Source organism: Ambystoma mexicanum, chromosome 4p, assembly GCF_040938575.1.
Source record: "Ambystoma mexicanum isolate Mex_15411 chromosome 4p, UKY_AmexF1_1, whole genome shotgun sequence".
NCBI lineage: Eukaryota > Metazoa > Chordata > Amphibia > Caudata > Ambystomatidae > Ambystoma > Ambystoma mexicanum.
This window is the reverse complement of record NC_090927.1, coordinates 1144105486-1144123278: the sequence shown is the minus strand read 5'-3', so window position 1 is coordinate 1144123278 and position 17793 is coordinate 1144105486. Positions and strand designations below refer to the sequence as shown.

Here is a 17793-nt window from a genome sequence, read left to right as displayed (position 1 = left end):
ATTCCTATTTATTGTCTTCCTGTGTTTTGGAATGTGTTCAGCTAAATGGAATTGAAACTCTTGAATTTATGGATCACTGCTTTTAATATATTATGTTATGTTCAGGATTTATCTTACTCGAAGCAGTAGAATGTGGGGTAGCGGTTCAAATAAGGGTACACATTAATTTGTAATTGGTCAGTGTGACAAGGCAAATAATCTGGCCTTGTAAAGAGAGAACACAAAGCCCTCAGAGCAGGGAGTGGGAGGCCTTCCAAGGAGCCAGACAGAGCCAGTCCTACCCCCGAGGTAGGCAGAGGGGGACCCAATTCCTGTCTCTCCTCCTTGTGCTGAAATGTTTGTGTGCAGACCACTGTTAACTCAGGTTCTTGCTCTATAGACAGAACACCTGGATTTACGGACGCGTTCTTCTGGCTCTGTGCCGGAGTGTCTATGCTTTTGTTGGATTCTTCTTTCAGCGCGCGGTCGGTGCTGTGTGGGCATGCACGTGCCGCGCGTTCATGTCTTCTTCCGCCATGTTGTTTTGGTTGTGAGAGGAAGGCGATACTAAGCAGAGGATAACAAACATCTGGAGAGGACCAGGAGTTTTCCCTGCCCAGGACTTGGCATAGCGCTTTAATGAAAACCTCTTTGGATTTTCTCATTATTCAGAGAGAAAACCTCCTTTTCAAGCTGATTGCGTGATCACCCCTGCTACTACTCATATGTTGGCAGAGAGGTTGGTACTTTACAGCAAAAGAAGCCACCCTTAATGAACTACCCCTCCTCCTTTGCATCAAGTGTCACAGAATGTATACGGAATCTTTCTAGTAATCGACATGCTACCTGATGTTTGTAATATCACCCCCTGAAGAATTTCCTGTTACTTACCCTTTTCAAGGTTAATGGGAATGAAACATTCGGGCTAATGTTTTTGTGAGAATGCTGTCACAAGTATAACAAGGCATTTATAGCTGTTACACACTTAGAACTATTGAAAACGTCTCAGTATTGAAATAGAGATTCCAGATTAGACATCAAATGTGTGTTTTATCTTATATGCTAATATTGCATTTCTTTTATGTCATGTTGTTTTCGGTATACAATTGTTTGTTTTGTCTTGTAATTATAACAGTCACTACATGGAGAAATACTTTCTGTCTGTAAAAATTAGTTTTCTTACTTTATCTTGGTATAGGTTTCTATTCCACTAATACACAGAATCTTTTCGGATCCTACTCTATGACTGTTTTTCTAAAAAACAAACTTGGTCTACAAACTGTTTTTACTGACTTTCTTGTTGTATTGTTGTCCAGCACATTAGGAGTTGTGATGGTTGTTATACTGTCTTATTATAAAAAAAATTAAAAAAAAAAAAAAAAAGGTTTTTAATCTAAGATATATATATTTTTTCAATTATGACTGTAGTGTCATTTGTTGCAATCGAGGAGGTGAGTTCATAATGTCTCCCCATTGATGAATTTAGATCTTAAAGGGTGAGTTTCTGAGAGGAGTTAAGACCCTTTGTTTGTAAATTAAACATTTTGTATAGGGCGCTGTCTTAAGCCTCTGTTTTTAAAAAAAAACCCTAGTCCTCTGTAAGTTTTCCACTGTTAACTCAAACCAGGCCTCTTGTAACACGATATCTGCCAGGCTCTCCCTTTTTCTTGTATAGAAAAATCGTCAGAACCAGAAATCATCCGAGATGTCATCTATGACTTCCGATCCCGCATCATACACCAAGAGACCCTGACCGACATGTTGACCCATTGATGTACCATGTAGTCATGCCATAGACACACAGAGAGCAGTGCCAGGGAACATCTGCGCCACCGACAAGCAGCAAAGAGAGGATGATCTTTCGGGAGGAGGCAATGCCTTGTGCAGCAGACCGCAGAGCTACGAGACAATTGTCAGGCAGCACCGACACCCCCATGCTGGAACATACTGACTGTCTAGATCACTGGGGAAGGAAAAGGGAAGAATATCCCTTGCCCCCTAAGAGGCCCAAACGAACCAGAGTCCTCCGGTGCGTGGCAAGCCAGTGAAGAGAAAGTGGGTGTGGCTTAGTCCCCTTTTTAAGAATTTTCCTTGCACATACACACCCTGGTGGGAAAGACAAGGCCAGACTGGCCAGGGAAAGGCGACCAATCCTCACAGGGAGGGAGGGGTATTTAAGCTCACGACAGAAAGCAAGAAGTGTGTTTTTTCGGGTGAGGTCATATGTGATGGTGGAGATCGACCAAAAGATCAACAAAAGGAAGGAGGGTAGCGGTGGAATGTGGTAAGGTATTGGTTAAGGAGTGATTGTGGTTCTGCAGTTTGAATGTGATTGTTTGTTTGGTAAGCGTGTAGCTAAGACAGTGTATGGATGGTTTGGGAAGCAAAATTTACTGTGAGAAAGAAGGGGGGTTGAGTAGTGTGGAGGAGGGAGAATTAGTTTCAGGAAGGAAGTTGTAGTAATGTGGAGGAGGGAGTAAAAGATTGGACGAGAGAGTAATAGTGTGAAGGCGGAGTAGGAGTGGTGTGAGGGAGGGAGTAGTGGTGTGGAAGAGGGAATCATAGAGGACTATAGGAGTATATGAAGGAGTAACATCAAAGGGTGGCTGAAGTATCTAGGCGGAGTAGGAATGGTGCAGGAACAGAGGAGTGGTGGAAGGAGTGAGACAGAGTACAGCAGAAGAAAAAGTAGTAAAGGGTAAACGTGAGAGTTAGTGTGTTAGGCGAAGATTGAGTAATTGTAAGGCACCATTCAAAATGCCATTAGATCACTATTAACTGGGTAGAGTAGGGACAGCTAGGAAGTCCCTGAGGGAGTCTACACTTTCAGCGTTTAGGTCACCACCAGTAGTACACGCCAGTTTCAGACAATAGGGGTCAACCTTCAGTAGCACTAACTGGGGATACAGATGCCTGGGTTAGGGAGAAGTTTCGACACTAGACGAGGGATCAAGGGACAAACACAGGGCCCACAGAAATTCCAATAAAAACCTCAACAAAATCCTTTATATTTGTATTTATTGAATTTATAATGCGCTTTAGCATAAGTACCTGTACTAGAAGGAAAACTGTACAATTTAACAAAGAAAATGATGGCAGAAAACAACATCAGATCATGGAGTGGAAAGGGAGGAAAGAAAATGGACCTTCAGACAGGTACGGAAAATGTGATGGGTGGAAGATGAATGAATAGTAAGAGGAAGGGAATTCCAATGAAGTGGAGCGAGAAGAGAGAAAGTGTGAAACCGCGAGGAAGCACACAGAGGCTTAGGAACAACCAGATGATAAGTATACTGGAAGCTCAAGGCTCGAGTGGGGAAGTAAAAAGAAACCAGAGAAGCAAGATAAGGAGCAGAGGGACCATGGATACATTTAAAAACAATAGAAAGGAAGTGGAACAGAAGACGTGACTCAAATGGTAAAATAGAAGCTGTAAGAAGTGAAGAAGAAATCGGAGAGTGGGGAGATAGACCAAAAAGTAGATGAATAGCAGAATTATAAATAGAACGAAGAAGGGTAAATCGAGAAGCAGGAAGTCCAATCAAAAGGGAAGAACAGTAGTCAATGCGAGAAAAAAATTAAAGCAGAGATAAGAAGTTTAGTAGCATGAAAAGAAACAAAGGGGCATGCACGACGAAGATCAAAAAGAAGAAAACGACAGTTGCGGGCTGTAAGAGAAAGGTGAGAAAAATAGGAAAGAGAGGAATCAAAAAGAACACCAAGATTCTGAGTAGATAAAGAGGAAGGAAGTTGAGAAAGGGAAAAAGAAAGAAAAGAAGGAGAGAAAGAGGGTGGGAGAAGAAGGGGGGATACGAGAACTTTAGTAGGGTTAAGATGGAGAAAGTGAGAAGCAATCCAAGAATGGATGGAAGAAAGACAGGCAGAAACTTGGAGGTGAAGAGTCAGAGAACTCTAAGAAAAGAAAGATTTCAGAGTCAGCATAAAAGCGACAGGAGAGGTTGAATGAGGAGATAAGAGAAGAGAGATATTGTGTACAATTATAGTGCCACCTGTGGCATCAGATGTTGAAGAAATAAGTCTTCAGAGGCATCTCGTCCACAATGGGCAACGGGTTGTCAATCCACCCATTGTGAACGAGTCGCCCCTAAGCGCTCCCTCAGCTGCTTGTTGCAGCTGAAGGGGTGCTTCCTGGGCTGTCTTGAACTCTCAAAGGGAAACGTGGCTAGACTGGCATTTTGATGTAGCCACTGGTCACAATAAGAAATGTTTAGACAGGCTAGCCGCCAATCTAGCTATTACTTACTGTGACATGACATTTTTTTCTGGGCATTTATGATAAAGCAAAATATGATGTGTTATTACAAGACTATACTGGCATTTTCATGCAGCCAGTCTAGCCATTTCTTACTATGGCATGACTTTTTTTATGGGCATTTGTTATAGGCAGAAATTACGTGTTATTAGGTGTCAGAAATGTTTTCTTATAGTGGCATGGCATTTTTAATGGCAAGGCCAATAGGATTATGTTCTGTGCAGGTACTGGCATGTATTGGCAGAGCCAGCTTGACATGTTTTCTTTCAGTATCATTCACTACTGGCATTATGCACAAAGCAAACATGAGTATATTCTTATATTGCAATACTGGCATGTATAGGTGCAGCCAGCATGGAAATGTATGGGCACAGCCAATTGAACATGTCTTTTATGCTGACATATATTGTGGGGAAAGCCATCATGAAAATGCTTTGGGAAATGCTCTTATGTACTGTTGGTGACTTTGGGTTTTTCCTGCGTTACCCTATAAAAACTGATTGCAAACTGACCTTCTACTCAATTTTTCACAAAAGTGTGCTCCATAATGCTCAATTATTAAAAGAAATCTCTGCGGGACCCGACCCCCGCCAAATCTCCTTGGTTGGTTGGGGCTCCCTCTCTATGCTACGCTTGGTCACTCGCGTTTATTTGTGCGAAATATTTACACCCCACAGTTAAAAGAATTTGCCAGCTGCACCTTGTTAGGGAGAATTCTCTGTTTAGGCTGAATTTCCTAACCTAGTGAGTCCCCCAGCAGCTTTGCTGGATTTCTGGAGTTTGTTTTTCCCATCCTGCCAAGAGTGTGACCCTTTTCCTCTCACTCTTGGACATGTATGTGTGTAATTCCTTTGAGATGTCAATGTGTTCGATGGGCTATGGGGTCTTTTACTCCATAGGGTCTCATAAGTTTTTCTATGTGTGTCACTCTGCACCCTACGTGTCGTGACACGGGGGCGCCCTAGCAGGTCCCCCCACCATAGACTCCATACCCGGGGACTGACTACTGTCTCCCCGGGCATGTAAAGTCACCATTGGCTTTACTAGACCTAAATTTGCTAACAGAACTAGTACCAACCATCTTATTGTGGACGTGCTAGTAGGGGTAATACGATTACTCCTGGATCTGTTACTCGAGGGGGCACTGTCCCGTCCCTCCTCGTCGAGTTTTGGCTGGTGGCAGTGGAAACTACTTGTTATGTTCGACCCCGAGCATAACCCTATGGGATCCGTCCCATTGTTGAAGATTGATACTGTTTTTCGTTAATCTCCAACGTACCACCGATCTACTTATCTTAAATAGGTTTATCGAGTGGTATTTTCTGCCAGAACTCGGGTTGTAAAATGGCGTCTGTGTTTTTCTCTGTGACTTCTAAACCAAAGGTTGAGCCCTTTGTTCCACTTTTGGCGGGCCTCTGGACAGAGACCCGCGAAGGTGGCGCCATTCTGTCTGGGTTACCTCAGGGGTGTGGGAGGGGGTTTAGACACCCTGGACCGAGTTGCCTTGCCAACTCAGGTCGCACTCTGAAGTGATTGGCCCAGGTGGTGAGCCTTCCCGCTCACCACTTAGCATGTGTTGATTGACAAGCTAGGCTGAATGAATGGGGGACGTCTGCATAAAAGCAGGGCCTTTGGGACTGGATCTTCAGGAAGTCGCCACTGGACCTAAAGAATCCGACGAGGGTAACGCTGAATCGACCTGCACGACGACACCTCCGGTGGAGCCCTGCGGAATCGTCTCACAATCTCCCGACGACAGAAGAGATCTCCCTGCCGGAGAGGCTCTTTCCCTGGCTGGTGGGAACAACCAGTCTTCTTCTTCTTTGTGCTTTTTGGTCGCCCAGGACGCAGTGGTCGAATTGCCCGTGCAGAGCACCCGGCAACCGGATAGCCACTACTCCTGCACCGTGATCGAAAGGTGGTGCCTTGTGACGGAGCACTCCGCGGCTGGTTTCTTCCCTGGTGGTGCACCGGACATCTTCTCTTCGACGACGAAAGCATCTCTTCTCTTGGCCAAGACCCGTCGTGCATCCACCACCAGGAACAACTGCCCCCGTCGGAGCTGTCTTCCACAACAAGGTACCGTAACCGCCTGGCTTCCCTTTTCGATCGGTTCGTGTGAGGTATCTGATTCCTCCCCGTTCCGTTGGGTTGCCTCCAAGCTTTATTCACTCTTTGTTCTGAACTGGTTCAACCTGACGCTAACCAATTTGCTAAACAAGACTTGAATGCATCATCCGTAGAGACTTTCCAGGACATCGTGCCTTGCCTCTCACCGAGTGGGCCTGGCCGCCGAACTGTATGATCTAGTGTGATTAATGCTTTCTTGCCTTGCATTTTTACCCGCTTCAGTACGAACCGTGTTGACTTCATTACCTGCCTTTCTCTTCTCTCCCTTCCTCACTAAATATTCGAGTGTCATCTGGGTTGAGGTATACACCTCTGTCTGAAAATAAGTGGTGCCGTAGAACCTAGAGTGATCGATAGTGTGGTTCGGGGGATTGAGCTTTATTCCATTCTGCAGAGTAATTGTATTTTGAATTATTTGCCGTGATTCGCTGTAGTATTTTTTGTAGACGTTCTGTTATCAATAAATAACTTACTATCTTTATACTAAAGCCTGGTTGCGTGTTTACTCGTTTTTGCTGCGAAGAATTACCCTATATTGTATGCTCCCTATACTGACCAACTTTTCTTGAGAGAAGTCTGACTGCTCAGCCACAGCTACCAATTGAATCTGTGTGGTACAGACTGCTACCAAGTGGGTTCATCGCAACACCTGTAGTCCTAAATCTTTTACAGTGGTCCCAGAGGGAACTGCACAGGTTTCCGCCTAACACTGGTGTACAGCGGTGGGATTAGTATCGAGGATACAGTTTAGAGTGTTTTTCGACGCTGTAGGACGACTAACCACAAAACGTTACAAAAGCAACTTTCAAAAAACATGTCTACAATGGAAATTTACAGCCAAGAGTCTTTGTCGGATAAAAATACTGAGAGTCTGCGAGCTCTCTGTAGACAAGAGAATCTTCCTGTAAAAGGCAAGAAGTTAGAACTGATAGAGAGATTGCTGGCGAACCAAAGTCTGGGTACTGGTTCAGAGGAACCAAACTCTCCAGCAACTGTAGATAACAGTAATGGTGTTGATCTGAATCGTAATTCTGATGATAGCGATGAAGAGGCTGACGAGGACGGCGAGGCTAGCGAAACTGTCTCCCCTGCTCCTCTACCTGCCTTACCAACTGTGCCTACGGGGCCCATACCAGGTCCCACAAGTAACCCTGCTTATTTTGAACTTGAAAAAATGAAGCTCGAATTAGAATATAAACGGTTCTTGGCTCAAGCTGAACGAAACCAAGAGCTCGAGTTCAGACGAATGAATGCCCAGGCTGAGCAGAAACAAGCTGAGTTAAGACTCAGGGAAATAGAGCTTAATCATGAGTTACAAATGAAAAAGTTGTCTATGGAAAATGCTTCTCTCTCCTCTGGTTCCTCTGGGAGCTCCAGTCCCAAAAGACCCCGGATGCCGAAGGAATTAGTGGGTATGTACGAACCGAGATTGGATGTGTTGGATTGGTTGAAACTGTTTGAATACAATCATGGGCTCCAGGACATCACCGGGAATGCGTTGCTTCCCTGGTTGTTCTCTAGGCTTCCTCCTGTTGTGACTGATGTGGTAATGGAATTGGGGGAAGTGGATAAGACGGATTACGAAAGTGTGAAACTAGCTTTGATAGCTAGATTCGGGAAGACCCCTTCCCAGTATCTTAAGAGGTTTAGAACCCTCAAAAAGCATGATGGTACCCCTTGGGCTACCTGGGTGAGTGAAGGGTTGAAAAACTTAGAGGGATGGATTAAGGGTTACAAAGTTGACACTTACGAGGGTATGCGAAATCTTTTTATGTTGGAGTCAATTTATGATGCCTGTTCTCCTGAGCTCAGACAGCACTTGGCTGATTCGAAGGAATTAGATTCCAGGGCTCTAGCTAAGGCTGCTGACTTGTGGGTTGCCAACAGGGCTACTCACAAGGATTCTGGGGCAACTCAGAAAAAGGACGAGGGGAAACAGCCTAAAAAAGACTCAAAAGAGAATTCGAATAACTCACATTCCAAAGAGGGCCCCAAACAAAACCAGAAGGGTAAGCCACCGGGAAAACCACAGCAGAATAGTGTGTCTTCTGGTGCCAAACCGGAAGGAGGTCAGAACAAGCCACCATTCCAGAAAGCATTCGGGAAATGCTTTGTTTGTGGCTCGACTGATCACGTGAAAGGAGATCCCAGATGTAAGGGTAAACCTTCAGGGGTCCAGCTTGTCTCCTTAGCCTTCGCTCCAGAGGAGGAAGTCCAAATGGCAATTGGAAACTTTCTACTGCTAGCTGACGAACCCATTGGAGTCTCAGCCAGCGTTTCTTTAGTATCTCTGGGGTTGTGGGAACAACAGAATTTAGATGTCTATAATTCTATCCCCGATAATACTAAAGAGTATTATAAGGACAGTGTCCAGGTGAATGGTCAGGAGACGCCTGCCATTAGGGACACTGGGGCCAGCATAACTGTGGTGGATAAATCGTTTTTTCAGGCTGAGGATGTTGCTAAGGCACCCAAACGCCTCACCAAGTTAGCTGGAGGGCCTGTGCAGATGCTTCCCCAATTACCAGTTCTCATCCAGTGTAACGACATGACTGTAAAGATACCTGTCAGCATACAGAGTGAGGTACCAGGACGCGTACTGTTGGGTAACGATTTGAAAACTCTCGGAGTTGTATCGCATACTCCCAGACCTCCTAGTAAACGGTTACAGGAGCTAACCAGACCTGCAAGAGAGAGGACCCTGCGCGGTACTCTCGGGGAGATGATGAAGAAAGAAATCACTCCTGCTCCATTGGAAATGGCGGCCGCTGTCTCTAGGAACACAGAAGTAAAAGGGAAACCTAAAACTTCTAAACCGAAACCAACAGCCCACATTCCGATGCAGCCGACACGGACTTCCCCGCGGTTGTCCAACGTCACACCCGTAACTCCACCTCCAGCTGAGGCTGAGGGGGAAGTACAACCCTGTATGGTAGAATTAGACTCTGAAGAAGAGCTAATGGAAGGCCAGGAACTCATTGGAGATCTGGATCCTGTTGACCATCCTGAGCTGCAGTCGTTACTGGCAGAAGGTGGACCCAGCAGGGCAGACTTCAGTAAGGGACAGAGAGAATGTCCAACTCTGGAAGGTCTTCGCCGTCAGGCAGAAACTCAGGCTGAAGGGCAAGAGCCTGGGAAACATAGGTTGCACTGGGAAGATGGCCTCTTCTATAGTGAACCAACCGAGTCTGCACCTGGAGACTACAAACGCCTTGTAGTACCCCAAGAGAACAGACCACAGTTCTTGCAGTTAGCCCATGAGATTCCTTTGGCTGGTCACTTGAGTTTCAAGAAGACTAAGGAAAGGCTCTCACTCTACTTCTATTGGCCAAAAATGGGGGCCGAAGTAGAAAAACACTGCAGAAGCTGCCATACCTGCCAAATCTCTGGTAAGGTTGGGTCCAAGAATGTGGCACCATTAGTGCCTCTTCCCGTTGTGGGAGTCCCATTTGAGAGAGTAGGGATTGATATCGTTGGTCCCCTTGATCCTCCAACCTCCTCAGGCAACAGGTTTATACTTGTTGTAGTAGACCATGCTACTAGGTATCCTGAGGCAATTCCTATGAGGACTGTTACAGCTCCGGCTGTGGCTAAGGCCCTCCTTGGTATTTTTACTAGGGTCGGATTTCCTAAGGAAGTTATCTCTGACAGGGGGTCAAATTTTATGTCCCACTACATGAAAGCCATGTGGAAAACCTGCGGGGTAACTTACAAGTTCTCAACGGCTTACCACCCACAAACCAATGGGTTGGTAGAACGGTTCAACCGAACCATGAAGAGCATGATAGGTGCTCTAGAAGAACCCCTTAAGCGTAAGTGGGACCTTCTATTGCCATGCCTTCTTTTTGCTTATAGAGAAGTCCCTCAGGAGGGAGTAGGCTACTCTCCCTTCGAACTACTCTATGGTCATCCCGTCAGAGGTCCGTTGGCCCTGATTAAGGAGGGGTTGGAGAGTGCTCCTTCCCCCAAGCCAGTCAGAGTGACTGACTACGTGATAGGTCTCCGGAGGAGAATGTCGCACCTGATGACAGAAGCAAGCGATAACTTGAAAGCTGGACAAGCATTGGTCAAGCACTGGCACGATCAAAAGGCTAACATGGTTGAGTTCGCTCAAAACCAGCTTGTTCTTGTTATGATCCCCACAAGGCAGAGGGCCTTGCAAGATAAATGGATGGGACCCTACCGAGTAGTGGGTAAGCTCGGTGAGGTTAACTATCTGGTGGACTTGGGCAACCCCAAGGAGGCTCCGACAGTCTTTCACACCAACCGACTTAAAGCGTATGTCTCACGACCTGATGTAGGAGCGTTGCTTCTAGCATCGGCCGAGGAAGAAGAAGAGAGTGAAGCTCTTCCGGATCTCCTCAGAGGCTTACCTTTAGATAAAAACATTGAAGGAGTAAATCTCTCCTCCAATCTGACACCCGAGCAACAAGAAGAGTGCAAGTCTATGTTGAATCAGTTTGCCTCTCTGTTCTCGCTCTCACCAGGCTTGACCCCTTGGGGCCAGCACGAGATACTCACTGGTGACTGTCTGCCTGTCAAAAGCAGAGGATATCGCATGTCAGAAAACGTAAGAACCCACATCAAAGGTGAGGTCAGCAAGATGCTTGATCTCGGGGTAATAGAGCCCTCTACTAGTCCATGGTCTAGCCCAGTTGTGTTAGTACCAAAGGCCGGATCTAAAGAACTTAGATTCTGCGTGGATTATAGAGCTCTTAACGCAGTCACCACGACTGATGCCCACCCTTTGCCAAGAACAGATGAGTTGGTGGATAAACTTGGCGCCGCCAAGTTCCTCAGCACATTTGACTTGACGTCAGGCTATTGGCAAATAGCCCTGACCAACCATGCCAAGGAGAAAACTGCATTTTCTACCCCCGTTGGTTTATACCAGTTTACGGTAATGCCTTTCGGACTAAAAAAATGCACCTGCTACGTTTCAACGGATGGTAAACCAGGTTCTAACCGGGATGGAGGACTTCTGCATGGCATACTTGGATGACATAGCAGTGTTCAGCAATTCCTGGGACGAACATGTAACCCACCTGAGAGATGTTTTGCAGGCTCTTAGACGAGCCAATCTGACCATAAAGGCGAGTAAATGCCAAATTGGACAGAGTAAGGTAGTCTACCTTGGGCATGAGGTAGGCGGTGGCGAAATAAGGCCTTTGCTCAGTAAGATTGAAGCTGTGCAAAATTGGACAACACCGACTACTCAGACTCAGGTGAGAGCCTTCCTAGGCCTCACCGGGTATTACAGGAACTTCATAGAGAACTATGGGACCATAGCTTCTCCACTGAATGTCATCTCCTCGCCCAAATTCCCTAAAAAGGTTAAATGGAACGAGGAGTGCAATCAGGCTTTTGAAAACCTGAAAAAGGCTCTTTGCCAAGCCCCAGTACTCAGAGCTCCTGATTACCGCCAACACTTCATTGTGCAGACAGACGCTTCCAATGTAGGGATAGGTGCCGTACTCAGTCAACTGGATGGGAAAGGTAGGGAGCACCCCGTTTGCTACATCAGCCGCAAGCTGAAGGATCCTGAAACAAGGTGGGCAAAATCGAAAGAGAATGCTTTGCTTTCGTGTGGGCTCTGAAGAAGTTTAGACCGTACTTGTATGGTTCTACTTTTATTATTCAGACTGACCACCAACCCTTGAGATGGTTAATGCAAATGAAAGGGGAAAACCCAAAACTACTGAGATGGTCGATCTGCCTGCAAGGGTTCGATTTCACCATTGAGCACAGGTCAGGGTGTCACCACCAAAATGCTGATGGTCTCTCTAGGATGTATATCATCGACTAGAGGTATGAGATTCATCCAGGAGTGAATTAAATCCTCCTGTCCCTTAGTCTGGGGGGGGGCCAGTGTTAGGGAGAATTCTCTGTTTAGGCTGAATTTCCTAACCTAGTGAGTCCCCCAGCAGCTTTGCTGGATTTCTGGAGTTTGTTTTTCCCATCCTGCCAAGAGTGTGACCCTTTCCCTCTCACTCTTGGACATGTATGTGTGTAATTCCTTTGAGATGTCAATGTGTTCGATGGGCTATGGGGTCTTTTACTCCATAGGGTCTCATAAGTTTTTCTATGTGTGTCACTCTGCACCCTACGTGTCGTGACACGGGGGCGCCCTAGCAGGTCCCCCCACCATAGACTCCATACCCGGGGACTGACTACTGTCTCCCCGGGCATGTAAAGTCACCATTGGCTTTACTAGACCTAAATTTGCTAACAGAACTAGTACCAACCATCTTATTGTGGACGTGCAAGTAGGGGTAATACGATTACTCCTGGATCTATTACTCGAGGGGGCACTGTCCCGTCCCTCCTCGTCGAGTTTTGGCTGGTGGCAGTGGAAACTACTTGTTATGTTCGACCCCGAGCATAACCCTATGGGATCCGTCCCATTGTTGAAGATTGATACTGTTTTTCGTTAATCTCCAACGTACCACCGATCTACTTATCTTAAATAGGTTTATCGAGTGGTATTTTCTGCCAGAACTCGGGTTGTAAAATGGCGTCTGTGTTTTTCTCTGTGACTCCTAAACCAAAGGTTGAGCCCTTTGTTCCACTTTTGGCGGGCCTCTGGACAGAGACCCGCGAAGGTGGCGCCATTCTGTCTGGGTTACCTCAGGGGTGTGGGAGGGGGTTTAGACACCCTGGACCGAGTTGCCTTGCCAACTCAGGTTGCACTCTGAAGTGATTGGCCCAGGTGGTGAGCCTTCCCGCTCACCACTTAGCATGTGTTGATTGACAAGCTAGGCTGAATGAATGAGGGACGTCTGCATAAAAGCAGGGCCTTTGGGACTGGATCTTCAGGAAGTCGCCACTGGACCTAAAGAATCCGACGAGGGTAACGCTGAATCGACCTGCACGACGACACCTCCGGTGGAGCCCTGCGGAATCGTCTCACAATCTCCCGACGACAGAAGAGATCTCCCTGCCGGAGAGGCTCTTTCCCTGGCTGGTGGGAACAACCAGTCTTCTTCTTCTTTGTGCTTTTTGGTCGCCCAGGACGCAGTGGTCGAATTGCCCGTGCAGAGCACCCGGCAACCGGATAGCCACTACTCCTGCACCGTGATAGAAAGGTGGTGCCTTGTGACGGAGCACTCCGCGGCTGGTTTCTTCCCTGGTGGTGCACCGGACATCTTCTCTTCGACGACGAGAGCATCTCTTCTCTTGGTCAAGACCCGTCGTGCATCCACCACCAGGAACAACTGCCCCCGTCGGAGCTGTCTTCCACAACAAGGTACCGTAACCGCCTGGCTTCCCTTTTCGATCGGTTCGTGTGAGGTATCTGATTCCTCCCCGTTCCGTTGGGTTGCCTCCAAGCTTTATTCACTCTTTGTTCTGAACTGGTTCAACCTGACGCTAACCAATTTGCTAAACAAGACTTGAATGCATCATCCGTAGAGACTTTCCAGGACATCGTGCCTTGCCTCTCACCGAGTGGGCCTGGCCGCCGAACTGTATGATCTAGTGTGATTAATGCTTTCTTGCCTTGCATTTTTACCCGCTTCAGTACGAACCGTGTTGACTTCATTACCTGCCTTTCTCTTCTCTCCCTTCCTCACTAAATATTCGAGTGTCATCTGGGTTGAGGTATACACCTCTGTCTGAAAATAAGTGGTGCCGTAGAACCTAGAGTGATCGATAGTGTGGTTCGGGGGATTGAGCTTTATTCCATTCTGCAGAGTAATTGTATTTTGAATTATTTGCCGTGATTCGCTGTAGTATTTTTCGTAGACGTTCTGTTATCAATAAATAACTTACTATCTTTATACTAAAGCCTGGTTGCGTGTTTACTCGTTTTTGCTGCGAAGAATTACCCTATATTGTATGCTCCCTATACTGACCAACTTTTCTTGAGAGAAGTCTGACTGCTCAGCCACAGCTACCAATTGAATCTGTGTGGTACAGACTGCTACCAAGTGGGTTCATCGCAACACCTGTAGTCCTAAATCTTTTGCAGTGGTCCCAGAGGGAACTGCACAGGTTTCCGCCTAACACACCTGTAAGTCTCACTCTTTTCTGCAGTGTAAGAGTGAAGGGAGTGGAATACCATTTCAGGTTATGGGGCATAACAGAACAATGTACGTTTGCCCCCTTTTATAATCACTATTTTATGGTTTGGCAATTGCTAAATAATTGTGCTTCGTTGTCCTTCATACATGGTAATGTCATCCTTTTTGTAGGTCATGCAGGTTGTTTGATTGACATACGTGCATCGGGGATACAACTGAAGGGATGAGTAAACCTGCAGCATGTTGGATGGCTTTTAGCAGTGTCAGCACTGTGGTAGGGAGCGCTTCAAAGATGGAATATCCACCATTCAGGTGTGTGATAACTAGTGCTCTAGTTCCTGGACAGCAGTTCTGACCTTTGTTGTGGGGATGAAAGGTTGGATTTTGCAGGGCAAGAAGAGCTGGTATCAGAATGCCTGGGTTTTCGTAGTAGTGCGGGACTTGAATGAGTGTTCGTTGTTGAAGATGAACCAGAAGAATGTTATGTTAGGGCTGAGCCGTGGAATGAAACAGTCTTGGTCCATTCATGTCATCTAGGTCTGGACTTTATCGTCAATGCACATAACCCTGAGGGAGAATTTGTCGTCAATGCATGGGTGGGTCTTGCTGTTGAGGTTGGCTAGGAACTCTCCCAGTGGCTTCATAGAGGGATTGAAGGTGACTGGGTAAAGGGCGAAGCGTTGTGGGACTCAGTAGCTGACGTGGCAGCGATGTGATCTGCTGTAGCCCACCTGCACTAGTTGATATAAGTCTGAGAGCTCTAAGCCGATCCGGTGTAGGATTGCGTCACTGAACCCCATGTGGGAGGCAGGAGTCTCTTTGGTCAGAATTGTTTAGGGTGTTATCCATGACCACAATGGTTGTTGTCACAGTGTGGCAGGATTGGGGAAAGTGAGATTGGTAGCTTGTTCCGCGAGATGCTTTTGTGAAGTTGAATGCCGATGGTTTTGTGGAAGATTTTCTCAATGAAAGGTACTTGAGTAATAGGGTAGTAGCTTACAAAGCCGTCTGGGTCAAGGGATGCTTTTTCCAGCAGGGGGAAGAGTTGGGCAGTTTTCAGTGTGCCAAAGAAGACACAGTGAATTATGATATCAAGGAGCGTTGTAAGTGTTTTTCCTGTTATGCTCTTTAAGCTGGAGAATGCCATCTTGATATGATATGATATGATAAGTCATTTATAACGAGGAGGTGGACGATATGAACATGTTGGTCATATCTTCTAATATTATGGTTTTGAACTTGGCCCACCTAGATTGTTTTTTGTGTATGGATGCGAGGGAAAGCTGCATTGTGTTTGAAGCTAAAGATGTGCCGTATTTCGCCTATCTATCCTGTGTATAACCTTTCTATGCCGTCGCATTTTTCAATGGAATAAAATGGGGCATGGTTGGTTCAGGCTGTGCTTTGATGCCTTATTTGGTGGCATTTTGTTTTCCAGCTCCTTTCAGAATTAGCAAGAGTGTGTTGAGCAGAGAACTGTTTGTGGAAGGTATGAGAGAGGCAAGCAGGAAGAAGGGGGCTTTTCTCACATACATTTATAGTAGACTTAAGAGGAAGTCAGCATTGGCCTGGCACCCCCCCCCGGCCACGCCCCCTTGAAGGAAATGATGCATCAAAGGCATTGTGCACAGTGCCCTAGTCGTTGCATCAAGGAAAAACTCATCAGTGAGTACTTGACACATGGGCAGCATTTGTGCCATAAAATGGTTTGTGAATCAACCACAAGATTAAAATAAGTAAAAAATACACTTGTTTTAAATCTGCAAGAAAATATCCAAGTTTCAGACAACTCCATGGCGGCCCATATATGTTGTAGAATTTGCTTGTAGAACAGCTTCCTTAAAACACAAAAATAAATGTTATTGCTCTGACCAATACCTGTCTTATTTTATCATTTGGACAATGCAAAATGTTGCAACAATCTTGAATTGTCTTGCAATGTATTGATTTGTGAAGATTAAAGGCTGAGTGATTCTGAAATTGCTCCCTCTAAATGTTTCCTTATATTCCATCCAGGTGCGGAACTACGTAAAGAAGGCCCGGGAAGAGGGGGCTCAAATTCTGTGCGGGGAAGGGGTTGATGTGCTGGATATACCGAGCAAGAACCAGAAAGGCTACTTCATGCTGCCAACAGTCATCACTGGGGTCAAGGAGGACTCCTGTTGCATGCAGGAAGAGGTGTTTGGACCCTTGGTATGCGTGGTGCCCTTTGATACGGAGGAGGAAGTGATCCAAAAAGCCAATGGTGTAAAGTACGGCCTTGCTGCCACCGTTTGGTCAAGGGATGTGGGGCAGGTCCATCGTGTTGCCAAGGCACTTCAGTGCGGTTTAGTGTGGACCAACTGCTGGCTCATCAGAGACCTCAATCTGCCTTTTGGAGGAATGAAGGCTTCTGGGGTAGGGCGTGAAGGAGCGAAGGATTCGTACGAATTCTTCACAGAAGTTAAAACCATTACAATACAGCACTGATATGTTGTATGCCAAAGCAGATTATTTAAGCTTTGTTAAAGATTGCGGCTCTTATTTTAATAATACTAGTTGTCATGGACTTGCTGCAGCCACAATTAAAATAATAAATATCTATGTTGCACCAGTCATGCTTACTTTCATATATTGTTTGCAATATAGAAGTACAAAGAGCCAGTAGAAACGATGAATGGACGAATAGCCAGCCAATCAGTTGAATACTTTATTTCGGCAGCACGCCAAAGCCAGGTATAGCGCAACACAATATGAAAAATATACAAATCACTATACAGTAATACAAATCATAAAAGCACAATATAAAAGTCCAATATCATTCACACTAAAAGTGCAAGTGCATAACATATCCCTAATTAAAATCATGGAAAACGTACATTTGGCGTGCGCAATTTTACTGTTCAACAACCACAATCATATACAATCAGATTTAGATGAGGAGAGAAAACATTCCCTCATGGAAGGAGAGTTAAATATACAGATCTTTTCAACCATGCTCTATAAACATATTTCCCAAAGACATTTGGAGCATCATCTGTCCTTCTGTAGAGTAGCATAACTTCTCTGGGCGATCTAATACCAAACTCTAGAAATCTTGGTTTCAAGTACATCCTTCTGTATGAGATATACAGGGGGTATGCTAGGAGAAAGTGCTAGATAGATTCAACTCTATCCAGACAGTACAGGCATTTATTTGTAACATTAGCCTTCATGAATTTCGTATTGCCGCCACTGGTAGGGTACTAAACCTTCCTTTTATATACAAAGAGCCCAACAAGCTAGGCCTCATAATATCCAAATATGATTCATATCCCATGCTACTCTTATTTTCCCAGTAGGCTATCGTGGCTGAGGAAGTCAATGCAGTTGTCCGGCAATCACGATTTACTTTCTGCCAGTAATCTCCTT

The 17793-nt window shown here is 45.8% G+C and overlaps 1 protein-coding gene across 1 annotated transcript in view; it reads left to right on the top strand.

The window, feature by feature from the left end:
* ALDH8A1 (aldehyde dehydrogenase 8 family member A1) overlaps positions 1–16990 on the top strand; it is a 189828-nt gene extending 172838 nt beyond the window's left edge. Inside the window, exon 7 of the mRNA XM_069605021.1 lies at positions 16420–16990. Coding sequence (XP_069461122.1) covers positions 16420–16872 — 453 coding nt within the window. The 3' untranslated portion in view covers positions 16873–16990. The remainder of the gene's footprint in view (positions 1–16419) is intronic.
* The last annotated feature ends 803 nt before the right edge of the window (positions 16991–17793 follow it).